This window comes from Tasmannia lanceolata, unplaced genomic scaffold, assembly GCF_043159265.1.
Source record: "Tasmannia lanceolata isolate RefF3 unplaced genomic scaffold, GAP_Taslan_0.1 ptg000012l, whole genome shotgun sequence".
Lineage (NCBI taxonomy): Eukaryota > Viridiplantae > Streptophyta > Magnoliopsida > Canellales > Winteraceae > Tasmannia > Tasmannia lanceolata.
This window is the reverse complement of record NW_027518689.1, coordinates 47,849,065-47,871,293: the sequence shown is the minus strand read 5'-3', so window position 1 is coordinate 47,871,293 and position 22,229 is coordinate 47,849,065. Positions and strand designations below refer to the sequence as shown.

General features: G+C 39.5%; 1 protein-coding gene across 2 annotated transcripts; it reads right to left on the bottom strand.

Moving 5' to 3' along the window:
• Positions 1 to 404: 404 nt before the first annotated feature.
• On the bottom strand, positions 405 to 21,683 carry LOC143888392 (putative ADP-ribosylation factor GTPase-activating protein AGD14). Of its 2 annotated transcripts, none has more exons than XM_077392786.1 (12): positions 21,345 to 21,683; positions 8,855 to 8,916; positions 6,186 to 6,273; positions 6,044 to 6,105; positions 5,861 to 5,957; positions 4,186 to 4,857; positions 3,570 to 3,728; positions 3,371 to 3,490; positions 3,200 to 3,286; positions 1,299 to 1,425; positions 1,176 to 1,221; positions 405 to 1,089 (listed from the first exon to the last, which is right to left on the bottom strand). In XM_077392786.1, the coding sequence occupies exons 1-12, from the start codon at positions 21,438 to 21,440 to the stop codon at positions 1,035 to 1,037; spliced, it is 1,671 nt and encodes a 556-aa protein (XP_077248901.1). In that variant the 5' UTR covers positions 21,441 to 21,683; the 3' UTR covers positions 405 to 1,034. The 2 variants fall into 2 exon arrangements, with proteins under 2 accessions (XP_077248901.1, XP_077248902.1); XM_077392787.1 differs by having other exon boundaries at positions 5,861 to 5,945.
• Positions 21,684 to 22,229: the final 546 nt, after the last annotated feature.

The window sequence follows — 22,229 nt, the reverse complement described above, 5'->3', positions numbered from 1 at the left end:
ATTTCTTGGGTCTTAATAGTGGAAATTTTAGCAGTTTTTTAGCATGCAATGTGAAAGGATAAAACAAAAACAGTCATATTGAACTATTGTGCTGATGGGATGTTTATAATACTAGTCGGTATCTATTGATAATAAATCAGAAATACAATTCCGATCACAGGCATCCATCATTGCACAGAGTCCACCTGACAATTTTGTGCTTGGGCTACATATCATATACCCAATAAAGTCATGAAGCCATCAAGACTCTGAACATGGTCATGAAGAGCGATTTGGCCACTTCAAACTTATGTGGGTTATCTTTCAAATCAATGGAATAAACATCACCCAGCAAAATTGTATATAATAAGATACCTTTGCCTATAATATATAGATAAATGAAATAGCTAATTTCACGAGGAAAATGAGCAATCTTTTTTTTTTTAATGGTAAGGAGAATGAGCAATCTTAAACACTTAAAAACTACATATTATCGCATACCTTCCTCAGTAGACTGGTGGCACTTTTAGGAAAACTGGAAAAAGCTAGACAACATACGGTGCCAGCCCTCCATAATGGCAGCGATAAATGATTACACCACTGAAATTCTCGCATCATATACATCCTGGCTGTTATCCATTTCGAGATGTCCTCCTAATTTTCCCTAGCAGACAACCCGATATTCTCCCAAAGAACTAGAACTCTAGAAGGGATACTAAAACACTTGTTTTAGGGAAGTGATATTTACGCCCCTTTTCATCACTAGGGACACCCAGCGTCAGTGTGCGTGGCAATCAAGGCCACTGGCTTCTTCTGACGTCAGGTACATTAGCCCTCCTTTAGTCATTGATACACTGGCGCCAGGTGTCCCTGGTGATGAAAAGGGGCGTAAATATCACTTCCCTTGTTTTATCGTACAATTAATACAGGAATGAATCCCAAAAGCTGGATTTTAACATATAGAAGAGAAAGGCAATAATGGGTCGTCGTCAGCTTTACCACCGTCGGTCACTGATGAAGAGGGCGTGTTTTGCCATGAAGACACTTGCATCTTCCTATGCGAAAGGATTCCCACCAAGAGACGCAACAGGGCCTTGTGAAGAGATATTCCTACAAATTTGGCCATATTATTATATTAGAGGGAACTAACACTGACATTAATAGAAGATCTACAGAGGGAGTAAGAAGCGACTTACGGCAGCTGAGAGCTCGGGGCTTGTCCTGACATGTATGCTAAGCCTCCTAAGGATTTTATGTGGAAGATCAGAATAACTTGAAAAGAAAAATAATTTCCACCAGAAATAATGATTAAAATTTACCTTGGGGTACGGAAGGAATATATGGTGTGACAGAACTCGGAGAAAACCATGGTTGTGTTAAGCCACCAAGGAAGGCAGGTACTGATGAATTGGGTAATGCTGCTTGCAAAGAGCTCATATCCAAGAACTGCAAAAGCATCCCCCAAAAGAACGCATATAAGTGGCATCCATGTAAAGCTGCCATTTCCATTTCTTATTGACAATTTATTAAGCTAACATTTCCAGTTTTCTACTTGTAACGGTGACTGGAACAACAATTTTGAAGAAGCTAGGTCATGTTAGAATTGTTGAACACATATATGTATCAACATTGTAAATGGTAAATGGAGCAAACAAAGAACTATTATGTGTATGACCCAAACTTTCCAAGTCGGCAATGGAATTGACTACCAACTGAAAAGAGAAAGCATTCACACTTTGGATTGAGAAAGCATCGACAGTGTCCTTAGAAGTAATATCCATGGCGTGCCCTAAATGAGCATGTCACCTATATTTATACCAGGGAGAAAATCGTCCAAATTGAAGGTACCACTAGGGACACACCAGCAACTTTGAAAATCACTCAAATTCAAGAGGGCAAAATTTAAAATTGAGACAATCTTAGCATTAAAACTTTGACCATTCATAGCTTCTAAGTTTACAAATATGTGACACAATATACGAGATCACTAACCATTAAATTGACCGTTGCTTCTTGGAAAAGAACACTATACATGGCTAATCAAGTTGCATGGATATGGGTACCAAGCATCAATTTCAATAAACCACAAGAAAAAGGTTTCGTGGAAATATTTTAATAAACTCTAAATGATATATGTACAAAATAATATTTGATATAACAGGTAATATATTGGGAATTTTAATACGCCAAGTATGGTTTATTATTTATGTAAACAAACTTTATACTAGGATGGATAAAAGTCAAAACCATGGTAATTGTAAATTTGTATTAGTAGTATTCATAAACATGTTGATAAATGGGATCTAGTAGTGTCACAGGAAATCCATGGAGTGTCTGGAAGTGTAGAAATTGGATGTGTCCGGCACGTGTACTGTGCCAGTTAAAAAGAATCCGGGAAACATAGGTTTAAAGGTGGCAGAACTGCTAAACCTCCTACTTTATTGAAATTTATTTTGTTGAATAATCTGTGACCAAACGCCCATTGAATGTTTTTTTTTTCAGTGATAAAATTACTTTATTGAAATGAAAACACCATTACAGGGACGTGAAGTTTCCATAATTGGGGTGCATACTCTATGAAGTCCACCGAATTTGCACTGAATGTTGCACCATTTGATACTTCATTAATAAAAAAATGAGCCTGTTATGTATTTGCACTGGTGTTTCTTGAGTCTTTCTAAATACATGTTAGCCTGAATCAATATACCTGCATTTTTCCATGAGTGACAACACAACAAATCAACGACTGCGTTGTATCAAACGATATTTTAGCCCATGTTCATTAATCATTAATTACTATGGGCATTAATTCTACTTAAAAGGTCATAAACACCCATGGGTAAGTTTGGAAAAATCAGAAGACTAGCCAAGTGAAGTCTTCAACCTACCAAGTCATGCTCAAGAGTTTTGATTCTCACGAAATTGTATTCGTGTCTAACACCAGAAAGACAATTACAGTTTTATCACAAGAATTATGCATCAGAATACCATATTTGATCAAATCATTCATAAATGTTTGACCGAGCAGAACAGAAATCATAGCTGTTGGAACGTAGAGAAAATAAATCAAAAATGAATTCATGATTTTTTTATTTTATTTTTTAAATTGACAATTCATGATTATGTTAAGCATAAATTCTTTAATAAACAATCATTCCACCAAGTTTCTAAAAAAACTATATTCCATAACTCGGCTATATAGGTATGATCATCGTGTTACCATATTGCTTGGTTCCAAATTGGATTCATATGGAAGATCAAATGGATTTGTAGATTTCCGTTCATGGGTATGTGACAACATTCCTCCCTGTGAAAAAATGATGATTTCAATTTTAAACCGACAAAGAAATAGAAACTCAAAACATACATGAAGCTAGAGATAAGTACAAACCATTGACGGTGGCAAGGATGGAGGAAATGTTGAATTGGGGGCAACACTGTCAAATGGTATACTATGGACAGGAACTCTATTTTCTATGGTTGAACTTTGAAACCCTTCTTTACTCAAGCCCTGGAAATGGTATAAAAACAATTAGAATGGAGATCACGGAGCTGCATCCTCCTGTACACTATAACAGTCAGAGTGGCACCTCAGAAATATTAGAGCTTTTAAACTGGTCACCAGATGTAGAAGGTATATCAGGCAGAGGAGGCATATGTGCTGGAAATTGTGGTTCATTCCCCTGTAGCAGACCCTCAAAGGAAGCTTCAGAAAGGTTTCCAGTAGAATCGTCAAAAGCTTTCCATAACTGCTCACAAAGGCATTTGAATGAATCAGATTCATTGTAATCATGGCATGTCATCTCTAAATGAGTACTATGTCACAAACATCTCCAATATTTTCAAAATATAGCGATTTTATCGCGATATCGATATTTTGATAAAACAACAAAATCTCGAAATAATCCGAAAATTTAAAAAATATAGCGAAATTTTCATTTACCGCAATAAAATATCATGATATTCTTTTTAAAAAATATCATAATATTTTTAATTTTTTATTCTAAACTTTTTACATTTTTATATATTTTTAAATTATTTTATTTAATCGGTTTTTTCGATGACAGAATGAGTACATGAAAAAGCAGACGTTCCTTCTACATAAGTTTGTCATGCATGCAAAATAAACAACCAAGTTTTAAGTTAATTAAATGGAATCCAGGAATGATATTCAAAGCCTCTCAGTTGGATGGCAAAATTGCATACCTGGGAGCTTGTTGGACCATTAGGTGCCTGAACTTCATGGACGCTCTCATGCCATTGATCAGACATTGATGCAAAAGGTGCATGAGCTGTGGAAGTTTGAATAGATGGCCACTGTACGATGTTATTTATAGATGAAAGTGCCTCAAGGTTTCCCTTAGGTAATCCATCACCAGTAGGCATAATAACAGTGGGGTTATGTTTTATTGCAGGAGTAGAAGTGGCATGTTGAGGTAGGTCAAATGTAGCCCATCCTTCATTTGATGAGAAAGGAACATTACTTATTGTTTGGCGCCGTGCATCTTCAACTAAGATGTCCCTCACAGGATGCAAAGGAGGACTACTAAACCCAGTGTCCCTTTGAAAATTAGGTGATTGGGCATCAAATCTGAACGGATCACCAGCGCTAGAAACTGAGTAGTCAGAAACTCTTGTACCAGAACCGTCATCGGCAAACCTGTCCTCAAAAATGTGCTCCCTTAAATGACTGGAACTGTAAATAAAGCTAGATATCTTCCCTTCGTAATGCCCTCGATCTGAACCTGGCTTTCTAGAAAGCACACCGGTTTGTTTTCCGTAACGCCGATCTTCGTATTGATGTTCATAAGGAGGACTTTGAGAATAGGAATGGTAAGAACTGGCTCGTCTTGTGTCATCTTCATGGATCTTTTCATTCTGTCAGCATATGCACACATATATGTTAATCCAGTGTATGCAAAAACATCTATGTTAATTCATGGTTTTTTTTTTTTTAAAGTGTGTGTGGGTGTGGGGAAGGGGGGTGTTATGTAAGCAAGTAAGTGAACCCACGGTACCCTGCTGCTGCTAAGTTGGTCACTTTGGAATGGAAAGCCATAATCCAGTAAGTAGTAAAATGCAACATGAATATAATATATATACATATAGGGATTTGCTAGGGACCATCGCAGAACAAATTTCGCGGAGCGTCAGATGCATGAGTGAGCAGCCATATAGGCTCAGATTTTGTCTTATTCATTTATTTCATCTGAGGTGGCTGCTCTATCATGCAACAGCCGGCCAGCGAAAGTATATATATATATATATATATAGGGGTGGCAAAATTGGCCGAACCGAACCAGAACCGAGCCGAAAATTCGGTTTGGTTAAACCAAACCGATTCAAATTTCGGTTTGGCGATCAAACCGAACCAAAAATTCGGTTTCGGTTTTACCAAACCGATTCAAATTTCGGTTCGGTTCGGTTCGGTTCGGTTTGGGAGCAGCTGCTTAGGTAGCTTCGCTACCTGAGCATGGATTTTTAAAACAAGGGTGGGCCCACATTTTGGGGGTGAGGGGTGATCCTATTCCTAAGCATTCATTTGGAAGGCCCCATCACGGATGGGGTGTGTACCAAAAATCAGTTCCATTGGATCATCCTAACCCTTCCATTTGTGGAGGGAAAAATTGGCAGATTTGTGGACAAACAGTATCTGTCCATTTTTACCTCCACAAATGGACACCCTAAGATGATCCAATGGAGCTGATTTTTGGTACACAACCCATCCATGATGGGGCCTTCCAAATGAATGCTTAGGATCACCCTCAAAATGTGGGCCAACCCTAGTTTTTAAAATCCATGCTCAGATAAGCTATCTAAGCAGCTGCTCACAAACCATTTCCTGTGTGTGTGTGTAGGCATAGGCGTATCAAAGGATTGCCTGCATATCTCTCGGTGGTTTGTCATGCATCTTTCCCCCAGCATATTTCTTATCCACGTAGACATTCTTTATAAACTCCCGAATTCTATCAACATTGCTGCAGGAAAACAATAGGTCAAAAAAAAAAAAAAAACTGACACGTTCGCTAACATAAAACTTAATTGCTGGGAAGGCATCTTTCACCTGCTATTAGGCAACCTACTCCTTTGTGTGTCCCAATCCCTCAGAAAAATTTCCCTTGCACGCTATAATGAAATATCTCATGAGCACTAGAGTTAGAAACACATCTGCTATCAAACAAATAAAAAGTCAACTGATCCTATACCTGATTGCCACCTCTTTGAAGAGAATCAACTTCTTGCGAGGTAAACTTAGACATGGACACAGACTTCACACGGTGGGTAAACTCTCGACTGTCAAAGGTAACAAGAACCAACAAGGATAGCAGTCACATTAAGACGTCCAACTACGGAAGTGTAAAATTTTAGAATGACGCATATGAGTGAGGATATAAAAGGTCAACCCCCAGAATAATGTCGTCAACAATTATAGAAGTGAATACAAATATCTAATACGTACATTTTCACTCAGAAAGAAAAGGTAAGATTATTAAGAAGAATCATCAGTCAGAACATTTAACAACAATGGGAATATCTAAGCAGCTGTTAAAATCAAGAATGATAAATATACCAGAAGGGTAAAGAAAGGTCATTAGCTAAATGATATGCCTGACAACATGTTTAACTGGATAAAAGGTCGAATATTTCAGAAAAAAAAGATAAGCCACTATCTAATTGTAGTAAACCATCATTTTGGGAGAAGAAAAGCTTCGGACTACTATCAGCTTGTGTTTTGCAGCAAGGCACTGAAAATTTGCTACACATCAGAACATATGGATACCTTAGTTGTCTCAAGCTCAGCTGGCATTCTTTTTTCCTACTAGAATGGAACACTTTGGCTTTCCGACCCATTTCAGGCTTCTGTTTATGAAAAGATGGAAGAAAGTAGAAGAGGAAAAGAACAAAAAGTAAACATAAACACATACTCTATATATCTACCATCCTTTCTTTAATTCAATAACAAAATCAAAGTAGGAGCAGAGACACACTCTTTAGATAATACATCCTAGATCTCATTGTGTGATCAAAAGAAACATCACATCGGATGCTAGATTCCTAATATTGTCAAGGTCACAAGCTGATGTTCATGATCTCAAATTTCTTGTAATGGCCACGTGAAGTAGTCAAAGAGTCCATGATGCAAGACAATACCTAAACGAGGGAAAAATATTACACTCCTAATGGGATAATGGATTCTAGGAAAGTTTAGGGCTAACTCTTAAGAGGCATAAGACACCTACGGGTTAACTAGGGTTGATTTGAGGCAGAATTAATTGGCGGACAGCAGCAATATTGAGGCAAAAATTTGCATTAAATAATGAGAAAGAACACAATTAGCATGACATAAACCTTAAACAAATTAGTCGACAGTTAAAGGGCCCTTCGGGTAACTAGTTAAGGATAAAATTAGCCCAAAATGGGGTTTTAAACGTGCGACCAAGTAGAATAATTAAACAGTACCAAAAAGTATGAATTAAACCTCATTTTGATGAGAAATCAGTAATAATCCAATGAAAAATAGTAATAAATTTCTGCAACAACAGAACTGAGTCTAATCTGTCCAATTTAGGCCAAAAGGGTATTTTGGTAATTTGGACAAATCTGTAATTCCGGGATTTAGGCTAATGGTTCGTAGGGTATGATCTTGAAAACTTGTGATCTTGAAAATGGTGTGAATTTTCAATTGGCTACAAAAGGGGTTTAATACTATGGATCTTGGATGCTTTGGCCGAGGTTTAGTCCCAAATAAAGTCCTTCAAAGTCTCAAAGATGAGATCTTAAACGATGTAGGAGATATTTGAATTTTGGGTTTTTGTATTTTAGGGCTCAAGAGCACACAAAAAAATTAAAGAACTAATGACTAACTTGTTTATGGCTGATTTGGGAAGATAATAGAACTGAGAAGATGAGAGGGGATGGAGAAGAATGGTTCCAAGCCATCAAGAAGAGAGGAGAAGAAGTTTCAAGCTTCAATAGCTTCTTTTGCAAAAACGTTAATTCCTTATTCAATATTCAAAAGTCCCTTATTCAATATTCAATAGCTTCTTTTGCAAAAACGTTAATTCCTTATTTATAAGAAAAGAAACCCTAGAAGATAACATAAGACCTAAGCAACTAATCTCAACCATTCATCTAATCCAAAGCAAACTAAATAAAGTTAAAAATTTACCTAAAATAGTAATCCCGTAATAGACCTATACCACTTCCTAAAAATACTCTTAACTTGCTCAAATCACATCCAAATCATGTGATCTTGGGCCCATTAGATAGGTAATTGAAAAACCATTCTAATAATACAAAAAACACACCAAACTGATGAGATTTGACCCCTAAAAAGTAGGGTACAAATAAAATGACGAAAATAGAAGATAAATAATAAAAAACAACTAAAAGAAAAACATCAACATAGAGTGGACACCCAATACGCATGTCATGTGGCATGTGGCACAGCACATGTGGTATATTAGCATGTGTGAACGTCCATCTCTCATGCAATAATCAGTCCAAATTCAGGGAATGGGGAATGATAGTCATCTTCTCTGAGTTGCTCCAAAAGCTTGTCCAAATACTAAGAAATATAAGAGCATGGCGTTGAGCAGAACTCGAGTAAAGGATCACTTCCCCAATAATTCATCTTTACGCCAACCCAATTTGGTCCGTTAAAGAAGTTATTACCAAATTCAGCACTCCAAGTGTGAGCCACCTATTCATCTTGACTCTTATCGTATAATCTTAGTAATTAAAGTTCACTATTCCAGCCCTTCTTTGTGACTCGGATATGAACTGAATGTCTTACTGTCACAGAATAAATATAAATAACGGAGAGAGCTATAATAAAAAAGCAGAGATGTTCACGAAAAGAAAAGCTACTCACTGTATTCCGCTACATGCTATGCAGATAAAGGTCCAGAAATTTGTACAAACATACTGCGGGCCCTGCACATACAAAAAAACAATGATTCTTTCTCAAAAAGAAAAGAACATTTCATACAACAGAGAAGTAAAAACAAGAGAAAGCAGAACAAAAAAATGAATCGAGGCTCCGATGAATTGAAGTATAAAAACCACGACTTTGGTTTCCATCACCAGAGAAGAACCACATTGTGTACATTCTGTTGCTGTTATTTATCTTTATTTATTGCCATTTATCTTTATTTTGTTCTTTGAATTAAAGTCTGTTATTTTAGAGGCATATCGAATAGGGAGTCAAGTTGGTAGCTGGTTTTAAGGAAGTCGTTGGATTGGATCAGTGTCATCTGTAGGTAAGGTTGCAGTAAAATAGGAAACTGCTGGTTAGGGTGTTTGGGAATGAACAAACTCTTGTTTTCAAAATCATTGTGTCATTGTGAGGGATTCTGCCCCAATGAGGGAAATACTTTAAAATCGGTAATGCTGTTTATCTTCTTCCCAGTTAGCACACATCATCTGGTATTAGAGCCAGGTTCTTAGCTACCTAGTATTGGGCGACATGGCAGAGGGGACTAGAGGACAGGAGTCCAAGAAACCGGTAGCTAAAATTGCCAAACTCAAAGACAGGGCAACTAAATAGGAAGAAGGGCTTAAACAAATTAAGAATCAGATAGCTGCCATGGATTTGAAATATGATAAGCACCATGGTCAGACAAGAACAACAGGGATCCACGCACGGCAAACCCCAGCGCAGCATCTTCTCACAAGGGCCTGCGGAAACAAAGTTCAGCAAGGTGGATTTTTCAAAATTTGATGGTGAATACCCATAGGGTTGGGTGTATCGGGTCAAACAGTTTTTTTATTACAATCAAATTTTGGAGCAGAAAGTTACGCTTGCGTCCATACACATGAAACGACAGGCATTGCTGTGGTTCAGGTGGTTCGAACATACTCGAAGGAGGGCAAGCTGGAACGAACTCATTGAAGCTCTCTGTATATGCTTCGGCCCCAACAGCCTAGAGGACTTTACAGGATCATTGACAGAGTATCACCAAACCACCACTGTCGAGGATTATCAAGAAGCTTTAAAGAACTTGAAACGAGAACCACAAGTTTGAGTGAAGAGTTTTTTTATCAGCTGTTTTGTAAACAGGCTGAAGGAGGAAATATGCACTGGTACAGATGTTTAAACCTGCTATGATCAGTCAAGCTCCAGGATTGGCCCACTTGCAGGAAGATAATGCCAAAGCCATGTCTCGACGAACTTGGCCCACATACGTGAAGAATGATCCCTCCAAACACAAGCGACAGCCAAACCAAGATCAAAACCCAGCGACAATACAGGCTCATCCATAATCACGCGTATGTGTGTCTATCGCGGGCAGAGATGAACGAACGGCAAGCTAAGGGCCTTTGTTTTAATTATGATGAACAATTTACACTTGGCCACATATGTCAAAGGAGGCAGTTATTCCTAATAGAGGAGGGTGGCTCAGATGATGATGAGGACGGGAAGTTGGATGAGGGAAATCATTATAGTGAAGATGGTCTTCAAATATCCATTCATGCCCTCACTCGTACTGTGGTGCCAAAAATGATGCATGCGGGGTCACATTAAGCGCCAAGTTGTTTTGATTATGATAGATTCTAGGAGTACCGACAACTTTGTGGATCCCCGGGTGGCGAAACAAACAGGCTACAGTACTCAAAAGGCACTACCACTACAGGTCGTCGTGGCCAATGGGCAGCAGGTGATCAGCGAAGCAATGTACAAGGACTTCCATTGGTTTATGCAAGGATCAGAATTCTCGATTGAAGGCGATTGTTGCCTTTGGGAGGATACGATGTTGTCCTCAGTAGATACATTGGTTGACCACCCTAGGCGATATGGTGTGGAATTTTGCTAAGCTACAAATGGAGTTACAGGTTGATGAAAAACAACATGTTCTACATGGCACTCAGAGTGGAGAGGTATGTCCGATGGATTGATCAAAGATGGGAAATATTTTAAAGAAAGACAAGGGGTTTGGGCCCAAATCTTTGCAGGCACGGTCGAAGAAAACCAGATGGTAGACAATCCAGATCTCGCCAAGTTGTTAGACGAGTTTCAAGGCATCTTCGGTGAACCCAATGACCTCCCTCCGGAACGTTCACAAGAACACAAAATCCCTCTATTGCCAGGTACTTCTCCCATTAATGTCAGACCTTATAAATATCCATATATGAAGAAAAACAGAGAGATTGAAAAGTTAATACAAGAGATGTTGCAAGCTAAAATAGTTAAGCCTAGCTCTAGTTCTTTCTCTTCACTGGTTCTTTGGGCGAGTAAGAAAGACAATTCATGGCAGTTTTGTGTAGACTATCAAGCCTTGAACTTGGGGTGCAACTTGGGTCAGGCTCAACCCGAACCCGACAAGTTCAACCCGATTTTGGCTTGGTTTGGGTTGGCATTTCCTTGGGTTGGGTTAGGAAAAGCCAACCCGATTTAATTTCGGGTTGGGTTATGGTTGACGGCTTGGCAAACTGACCCGACCCGAACCAAACCTTTGTCCTCTTATTTTATCGTGATTTTCTTAGGGTTATGTTTTTTCTTGTATTTTTCTATTTGGCCCACCCAACCCTACTCAACCCAACCCACCCGATTTGGAAAGATGAGTTGGGTTAGGGTTGAGAGATTTAGAGGCGGGTTGGGTTTGGGTTGACCATCTTCAACCCGAGGCTCGCGTTGGGTTGGGTTGGGTTGGGTTGGGTTAGGGTTGAGGGAATGCTATCTTGGGTTGGGCTAGGGTTGGCCTCAACCCGACCCAAGTTGCACCCCTGCCTTGAACTAGCCAACTAACTATAAAACATAAATTCCCAATTCTAGTGATAGATGAATTACTTGATGAATTATACAATGCTGAATCTTCTCTAAATTAGATATCTGGTCGGGCTATCATCAAATCCGAGCGCACAACAAATGAAGCCTCAACTTTTCAAAACCTTTCATGAAGAAGGTGAAAGAATCTACTGGGCTCAAATTGATTAAGTCTAATCCTGACACTAGTTGGGTTCGTTTTAGTGTTTTTCGATGATATATTGGTATTGTTAGAAATGAGATTATGGTTAGAAGAGAGGAAGAAGAAGAGGCGTAGAGAAGATGGGAAGTCTCCAGTAGGGAGCTCCTCATGTATATGATGTATATACAGGCCCCAAATAGGGCAATAATGTACAAAGACTACAATACCCCCTACACTACATGTAATGCCTAAACTACCCTTACATGTTATTCATCATTCCCCAGCAAGCTAGACTGTATATACTATGGAACTCCAGCTTGCTACAAAGAAACTACAACAAACAACTAAAAATGACAAAAAGTACAATAAGCTCATTCACACGTCCAGCTTGGTTTTTTTTTTTTTTTTAACAATTAAGAATATATTACTAATATTTTACGAGGGTTACAATAAGGAGGGACCAGGAGTCCCCAACGTGACCAATGCAGTGAGGCCAAGGAGTAGGCCCCTAAGCCCTTATAAGGTTTACGAGCCTTTTCCTTTATGCTACGCTATTTCCTTCACATTTTCCTTTACATTTTCTTTCCGGAAAACTGAACAAACTCAACAAACACTAAAGCTAGGTACACAAAAGCCAAGTACGACTCCCCTGATAGGATTTCAAGTCTTTCCTATTCCTCACTAAGAAAGGTAGTAGCATTTCCTTCCACTACGAGCAAACTTCATCTAAGTCTTTCCAAAAACTGCAACTTGGATAAGGCCAGCCGTTGTACCGGTTCCCTCCATCAATACCCAGAACATCCACAGGAAACGACAAAAGGATGAGCTGGTCCTTAGCTTCTGAGGGCATTAAGTTCCCTACTGCCTCTTCCTGGGGTTTTACCTTTTCATAGCCCAGAATCCCTCTTTTCAATATCTAAGAACATTTTCTTTGTTTCTTCTAGATTTTTCCGGTATCCTATTCCCAAATGATCCCCCATTTTTGACATTTTGTCAAACTCCTCAGAGAATATAATTTCTTCTTCGTCTGATGCAACTTCCCTATCCTCTTCTAGAATTGCTTCGTCAGAATTCAACTCCTTTTCTTCTTCCTCAGGGGTTTCCAACCCTACTTCTACTGATATCTTATCTCCCATCTCCATGCAAAACTTAATTTTCCCACTAAGATCCACTTCCAATGAATCTCTTGCCATTTTGGATTCTTAGTCCTGGGAGATTATTTCCTTCTCTTTTGCCTTTTTTCCAGCCCTATTCTCCTCCAGTAGATCCTTACTTTCCGGCATATTTTTTTTCCTTAACATGTTGCTGATTAGGCATGAGCTGCAGCCTTCTTTTCCAGTACTTCTACCTCTCTCCTCTAAAACCTTGGTTGCCCGCCTAAGTTCTGCAATTTGGAGTTTCTTGAATTCTTTTGCAATCTCGCTTCTTGACGGGGATACATCATGAAAGCTCCCCTTTTTTTCTCCCTTTTTCTCTTTGATGATGTGCCTTCCTTTTATTAAATTTATATCCTCCTTCCTCCTCTTCTGAGAGCATCAGATCACCCGATCGCTCATAATTTTTAGCATTTTTAATATAGATGAAACAAAACGTTTCCTTTTTTGATCCTTTCTATTTGGAGATTTTGTCCCTGCCATTTCTTGGGAAAAGCAAAACCGCCTTTCTTAACTTCTCTGGGATATTTTGTGGTCATATCAAGGTGGCTTAAAGAGGAGACTTTACCCGCACGGAAGTTATACGATTTCCAACCGATTACATCTTTCCAGACTAGATGACTATTTTCAAAAGCTCTGCGATCTTGACTGCGGAAAGGCTTTTTGAAACCAAACTTCGAGTTTTTCGAGGCTATTCCTAGCCTGGATCCTTACTCGTCTTATGATTAGAGACAGCATCTTTATGAGAGTCGAGCTTTTCCTGGCCACGATATGGACCGACCCCGTTTGAGTGGCCCTAAAAGGGAGCTACGCATGGTAAAGCATTTAATGTTGCCTCCTTAGCAGACTCTATCCTTGGTCTAAGGGATCCAGCTAGTGAAGTCTCAGCTACGGATTGGGTGGGTTGGAATTTGAATTTTGAATTCAACGGCTCCTTCTGACCCTCCTATCCTTGCCTCAATCTGCCTTCCCCGGCTACGTTTACGTCCAGTGCTGGAGGGAGAAGACCGGTGATATTATTTCCTAGCTGACTAGTCGATTGGAGGAGGCTTCCTCAATTTCTACCTCAAGCATGAGTCTTACTTGAACTAAGTAGAATTTATTATCTACTTTTAACTTAATAAATGGTGGAACCGACATCCAGTACTCAGTTAGAACTTTTACTGAGACAAAGGTCACACAATAATCATGATTCCCTGATAATTGAACTTGAATCCTGACCGAACAGTTTTCCAAAAGTTTCAACAGTTGTTAATGACCATGCGTGGAGAGGGATGTCATAAAACCTTAAGCAAACTGTTTTGGCTCCTGAATGTATTGCTGGGTTCCATGCATGCAAGGAAGCTATATAAGAACCCAGAGCATCACCCCCTACGTAGAATTTGCAATGCTTGATGTTCCGAGTCAAATCTAAATAGAACCTCCTGATTATTAATGACAAGTGGTTTTAGTAGTAATGGTAGATCCCATTCTTTAATAGCCCACCTCCATACCTCGTCAAGGTCCCATGCGCCGATTTTCATACATCCAACCAAGCAGGGGCGATGGCACTTGAAAGGGAAGGGGGACAATTGCCCCCCTTAATTTTTTGGAAAAAAAATATACCTTTATTTTTTAATATCTTTTTATATTTACCCCCTTTTTAAAAAAATATGCCCCCTTTTCCAATCATCCCTAAGATAGAAAATAAGTTTAAAATTTTAACTTTGCCATTTTTATACTTACCCCCTTTTTGGAAACTATAATATTGCTTTCATTTGTTTGGAGAAAAAAAATTACTATAATTTTTGCCCCCCTTGTGCAAAATTTTTGGCATCGCCCTTGCAACCAAGCATTTTTTCAGCTCCTTTTTGCGTTCTTCCACTTCTTTGCCTATTATTTCAACTTCGGAATATTTCTCCATAGCTCCCGTGTCAAGCGGAACAAATATCTCACTCTTATCATGTCTTGGTTTGACTCTTCTTTCCTTCTCCAGCTCCTTGTCTCTGTGTTGTGCGCACTTCTGGCATCTATTACGAGTGCCGTAATTATAATACTCACAGGTTCCGCAAATCTAATTTTCTGGATGAAATGGACCCTGATTTTCATTCCAATTTCCAGACTGCCTTCTACGATTAAGGAGAGTTTCTGATATTCTCTCGCTTATTTTCCCTGCCCGTAAATCTTGTTCTCGAGGGCTTCTCGGCAAAGACTTGGGAGATGGTAAGTTCTGACCATTTCCTTAATAACACTAGGTTTCTCCTACAGCAATCTCTATCTATCTCCAACCACTGCAGAGCTTCAAAAACCATATAGCTTGCTTCTATAATGTCTTGGTATAGATCTTTCAGACTTTCGATTCTATATCCACAGGTGTAGGTTCCCTTTGCTATATTCCTTCCTAGGGAGAAAATGTCCGGTGGGCTTACCGAATGCTTTTCGAAAGTGTCCGGTGAATAAATAATGAGAAGCGTAATAATAAAAGACAACGGCCACCATGAGAGTACAATCGTCGAGGTCAACAACCACCAAAAAGGAACAGCTCCCCATGAATAAGAGCCCGACAAATAAATCTGCAAACCACGAAGGATCGAACGGAGGCACCTCAGGGAAATAGCAATGATTCATCGACCAAAACAGGTACACCAAAGGTGCACACATGAGCAATAGCGAAGCACCACGAGCGGGAACGCCGGCTAAGCGGCACCACATCAATAGAAGAAGATAACCAACAATGGGAAAACCATCGTCTGGAGGCAAGGTCGACGGCATGAACATCGTCGCCTGAAGATAACCAACCAAAGATGAGAAAACCATCATTTGGAGACAAGGTCGACGGGGAAACCATCGCCTGAAGAGAAGCAACCAACGATGGGAAAACCATAATCTGGAAACAAGGTCGATGGCATGAACATCGTCGCCTGAACAGAACTAACCATAGGAAAACCATGATCTAGTGAGACAAGGTTGACAGGGACACCATCGCCTGGAGAGAACAATGCGAAGAACTGATAATGTCAAGAGGCAACTAACAATGCGAAGAACTGATAATGCCAAGAGGCAACTAACAATGCGAAGGAGAACTAACAACCAAGAATGGTGAAATACATCAAAGAGAATAAATGACAATGCAAAGAGGAGACAAAGCAACCATAGAAGGGTGAACAAAAGGAATCACAACAACACTAGGACAACAAGACAAGAAAAAACAAGACAACTCCCCCTCAGGAAAAGACAACAAAGAACTCACAAAGGGCTACATGAAAACACTCCCCCTCAAGTTGAAGGCATTCTACAACTTGCAAAAAAAAGAAGAATATCAGTGCATCAAACCCCTCTCAGACATTTTATCAATCACTTCGTGGGCACCCTGAAGTTGAAGGAAAAAGCCATACAAGCCAAAAATATATAGAAAAGAGAAGAATAAAGGAATTTGGAGTTGAGATTTGGGGTTTTGGGGAGTAGATCTAGGGTTGTGGAGGATGCCAAAAGGGATTTGGGAAGAAGATTTCTTCCCAAATGAATTTAAAAGAGAAAGGAAGGAAGGAATAAGGGATTTGAGGTTGTATATCTAAGGTTGAGGACAAATAAGGAAAGAAGCTGATATTTTTTTGTTTTTGAGATTTATTTCAAAGGAAAATGGGTTTGAGTTTTACGGAAGAGAAAGAGACCCAAAAAATGAGTAATCACATGTATAAAAAAAAGGAGTAATAACATAGAAGTAATCGCACGTGAGAGGAGTATGAAATAATCGCAACATGAGAATGTTAATGTTAATCACAAGACAGAGGAGTAATGGCAAGATATGTACTAGCGATTAAGATCGCTGGAAATGGAATGAAATAATCGCATGAAAGCCCATAATCACAAGACAAGATTCATTTAATCACAAGACCTAGAGTTTAAGAACATGGTGCGATTATATAATCGCATGGCGATTATATAATCGCATGGTGAGGCTCAGGTTTACAGGTAGGATTACTATTGTTTTGATCAGTTAGGATTTAAAGGAGGAATATAGGGGAGGAGGTAGAATCTGTCGAAAGACCCTAAGCATGGAAGGCCACTGATAAAATTCGTAGATGGCAAATCCTGTTAAGGAACACCCCGGATAGTTAATATGTCTAAAATAGCATTGAGAATTATCTGCCTAATCCCAGAACAATATTCAATGGTCATGGCTTGAGAGATTCTGTCTTTCGCTTAGACTTTCTTGTCTGGGTACCCTAGTTTTGCTAGTCCCTCCTGGAGGGTTGCGCTGGATCTTCAAGTTTAGAAGTTTAGGGTGCAACTTTGGTCCCTGTTAGAAAAGTTGTTTTACCCGTAAAGTTTAAAAAGATACAGATGAAACGGTACAAAATCAATTATGAGAGCTGTAAAGACAAACGGTGGTGGAAAGGAAGAGAGTAGTAGGTTAGGTCATTTCAGTTTCTGTATTTCGAATTGGCTCGGGTATGCCTGAACTTGTTAATATTCTGTAAAGTAGGATGGGACTCCTGGTCACGACTGCAATCTTAATATTAAAAAAATTTGTCAACTTTCAAAAAAATATAATCGCATGGTGAAAGATAATCACATGGTCTAGGGTTTGTTATTAGGAAAACTCTACAACCAACAACTTGTGATTAAGCAATCGCATAGAGTTAATCGAAGGGGGAGGGTTTCAACATGCAATTAAAAAGTAATCGCAGTGGGTCGCACAACACGGAGAAAAAATAGGGTTTTGGGCTATCAGGGAAACAAAATAGGGAGTGCGCACATACAGACAGACAAGAGAGAGATACGATGGGAGACTTTAGGGGAGAAAATAAAGGGATTAGTAATCGTTGCGCTTAATAATCGTTGCGCTAACACAGAGATAGGAAAAAAAAGGATAAAAAATAGAGAGAAGGGAAACACAGAGAGAGAGCCTGAGCGAGAGAGAAAGACATGCGAGAGAGATACGAGGGATGAAATGGCGTGGATAGAGGAACTCTTCTTCTTTCTTCTACCCGCTTTGGAGGATCAAACCTAAAGCTCTGATACGATGTTAGAAATGAGATTAGGGTTAGAAGAGAGGAGGAAGAAGAGAAGTAGAGAAGATCGGAAGTCTCCACTAGGGAGCTTCTCATGTATATGATGTATATATAGGCCCCAAATAGGGCAAGAGTGTACAAAGACTACAATACGCCCTACACTACATGTAATGCCTAAACTACCCTTACATGTTATTCAACAGGTATATAGTTGAAACTGACAAGACCATATGCAGCACCTCAGGGCTTCTTTTCAACTATTCGCACAACACCATTTATTTGTCAAGAGATCGAAGCATCCTTTTCGCAAGTCATGCTGGAATATCTTGGGCATATAATCTATGAGGGAGTTGCTAAATATTTGGCAAAAATCGAGAGTGTATGCTTGATTGGCCCAAACTGAAGACTATAAAAGCCTTGAGGGATTTCTAGGCTTAATTGCGTATTACAGAAGACTCATGAGAGATTAGGCAAAATCAACAAGCCACTCACTAACATGGTCAAGAAAGAAAGAGGCTTTTCAGTGGACTGCATAGTCTGAGACTGCGTTCGGTCAACTTAAAAAAGCTATGAGCTCAACTCCGGTTTTAGCGCTCCCGACTTCACTGATGAGTACAGCATTGAAAGTGACGCTTCGGGTGTCAGTATTGGAGGAATATTGATGGAAAAAAATCGGGTGTTGTCTCCCAAACATCTAGTCCTCTCTACTTACAAGAGGAAAATGGATGCCCTGTCTGATTGGAAGACACTTCAAAATTCAAACAGACCACCATAGTCTAAATTATTTATTAGGCCAGCTGGTGAGTACTCCAATGCAGCAACAGTGGTTAACGAACTCAAAAGCACGAAGCGGGTGCGGGGGCGGAGGCGGGTAAGCGTGGGAGTCTAGAAGAGTTTAAGGTTGGAAGCGCCATGGGAGTCTTCATCTTTTTCTTTTTCTTTTTTTGTGATTGGAAAAAAAATTATTAAATAAACGCTCCCATGGCATTTATGTAATATTTTCTTTATATGTTTTTCAAAATTGTAATACATCAAAAATTAGTAATTTCTAAATGTATCTTTCAAAATTTAAGTACATTTTTTTAAATTAAAATTTAAGTACATTAAAAAGTAGTAATTTCTAACATCTTCATTTTCCTGCACCCCTTGCTCGTGCATTCTGAAGATGCATTTGTGCTTGCTCAAATGAAGAGGTTTGATGCAAGGAAATTGGTGATGGTGGGACTAATGGAGTAATGGGAGCAAGTTGGGAGAGTCATGGGAGTGGTTTCCGTCTCTTCGGGAGCGTCATAGGAGCGGTTTCCTTCCTAAGCAGCGCCGAATCACAGTTCTAGCTTGGGAGCGGCACCCATGGGGAAGATTGCTGCTTCTAAGGCCGTGAAAGGCTACACCTGGATAGCAGACAAGCTATGGTATAAGGGGCGGCTGGTTATTGGGAGTGCGTCTCCACTACGTGAATTGATGTTGCATGAAATGCATAGCTCACCTGCAGGAGGACACCCTAGGCATCATAGGACCGTGAAATGCCCTAGTCGCTCCATTTATTGGAAGGGCTTATGGAGAGACGTATGGAAATTCATTGCTGAGTGCAAACCATGCCAGCATAATAAGGGGGAGTCGGTGGCTTACTCAGGCCTACTTTAGCATTTACAAGTGCCAGACACATTTGGACAGAGATTTCAATGGACTTTATCGAAGGGCTACCGGCTTCTATTGGTAAGAGTGCCAGTCTTGTAGTAGTGGACCGTCTGAGAAAATATGCACATTTCATTGGCATGAGCCACCCTTATTCGGCCTCCATTGTGGCCCAAGTAATTCTTGACAATATTTTCAAACTTAATGGCATGCCTCTTTCTATAGTTAGCGACACGAATCTGATATTCATGAGTACATTCTGGCAAGAACTTTTCCGGCTCCACAGCACCAAATTAAAGATGAATTTAGCTTATCACCCCGGTCACACTGAAGTTACTAACAGTTGTTTGGAAAAGTATCTCAGGTGTACCACATGGTATAGACTAAAGCAATGGGCCCGATGGTTACTAGGCAGATGATTGTATAATACTTCTTTCCATTTAGTGACTCGGGAAACTCCGTACGAAGTAGTCTATGGCCAATGCACACCACCCCTCATGTTGTATACGTCTGGAGCAACATTGGTAGCAAATGTAGACCAGCAAGTGCAAAAAGGGGTAGTTTTATCCGTCGAGAGAGTCTACACCGTGCAATCCACTGTATGAAACAACAAGCTGATCTTCATCGTTCGGAAAGGGAGTTTCAGGTGGGTAATATGGTGTTTCTTCGATTACAGCCATACAAACAGTCGTCAATGACTGTACACAGAAATATGAAGTTATCATCCAAGTTCCATGGGCCATACAAGTTGTTCCAGTGAATTGGGCCTGTCGCATATAAGCTGGATTTACCTCAACTTCAAGAATCTACCCTGTCTTTCATGTCTCTTGCTCAAGTAGAGGTTGGGAGAACATATACTAGCACAGTCAGAATTACCAGCAGTTAATGATGATGGACAGTTTCTTGTGGAGCCTGTGGCTATTCTCCAGAGACGCATTGTGAAAAAGAATAATAAAGCTATTACTAAAGTGCTCATTGAGTGGTCCAACCGTGTGAAAAAGAATAATAAAGCTATTACTCAAGTGCTCATTCAGTGGTCCAACCGTGCACCTGAGGGTGCTACATGCAGTGTTTAAAAAAGCGGATGATAAGCAGAACGCACAGCGAATATTCTTGTCGACTCGGCGAGGACGTGGTTGACGCGGTCATAACTCAAGAGAGTCAAAGGAGTTTTAAACTTAGTAGGGCAAAATGCGGAATGCGGATGTAGTGCAACGCGGAACGAGACCAAGGTAAAAGGGAGTCGACTCGGGCGAGTTCCGAGTTGAGTAAATGAGTTTTTAAACACTGGCTACATGGGAAACCTGGAGTACTCTGAAGGAGCATTATCCGCAATTTGAACTTTGAGGGCAAGGTTCATTTCAAGAGGGGAATGTTGCGCACATTCCTTTTCTGTTATTTATCTTTATTTACTTCTATTCATCTTTATTTTGTTATTTGAATTCGAGTCAGTTATTTAGAGACCATACTGAACAATCTCTTATTTTCAGAATCATTATGATTGAGAGAGATTCCCCCAAGATGAGGAAAATTCTTTAAATTGGTATTGTTATTTATCATCTTCCCAGTTAGCACACATCAAACTACACATATAAAACCCTAGAAATCAAAATCCTCAGCAATATTCAGCTAAAAAAAAAAAATTTTAAAAGAAGGAAAGAAAAGAATATTACCAAGCTATTACAGTTTATACATTTGCGATTAGGAGGAAGCTTCATGAGACCTCGAATAATCTTCTCGTTCCTCTCCTCCTCCTTTCTACTACTCATTTTCTCGAAAGGAATCAAAAATCGAGTCTGCTTAACGAATGATTTCAAGAATCTAGCCCTAAAACCATGAGATTATGAGGTTTTTTTGGTCCAACGATCCAAATCTTTTTATCAGAATCTAAGGTTTCAGATTCGAACCTAGGGTTTGGGGAGCTTGAAAACGAGAGGAGAAAGGATAAAAGAAAGGATAAAAAAACAGCCTGCCTTTGAGGTGTTCTTCGTGGGATTCGAACTCGTGAGACAGCTCGATTTTGAGGTTTTTATATCCACCTAAAAGAATTTCTACAAGATATTTTCACCCCCTGTAGGATTATGCGCCCCTTTGTAAAGTAAATTGTTGCAGACTTTTAACGCTTTTTGACGTCCAATCACGCTAACAGCGGGCGAAAAAATCTTCGCCCTTTCTACAAATGGGAATCCCATGTTTTTTTATCGGTATTTTTGTCCGCTTATGGTGACGGACTGTTCCCCCTAACGCAGTTCACCGGGATTTTTTTTTTTTTCTCTCTCTTATTTCAATATAAATTTAAGGGATTTGCTAAGCTCCATCACAAAAGGCTTTTCGCGGCTGGTCTGTTGCACGTCAGACCAGCCTCGAAAAGCCTTTCCGATGGATGCTAGCAATTCCCTAAATTTAAATTTTGATTCTGGCTACCAATATTCCCACTAGAATGTTTTGATAATGAGACAAACTCACCTTGTCTTTTCTTATTTAACCAGCTGTCAAAAGTGATTAAAATACACAAAAAATCTCTAGACAGCTAAATAGAAGGGAAAAGACAACAGTCC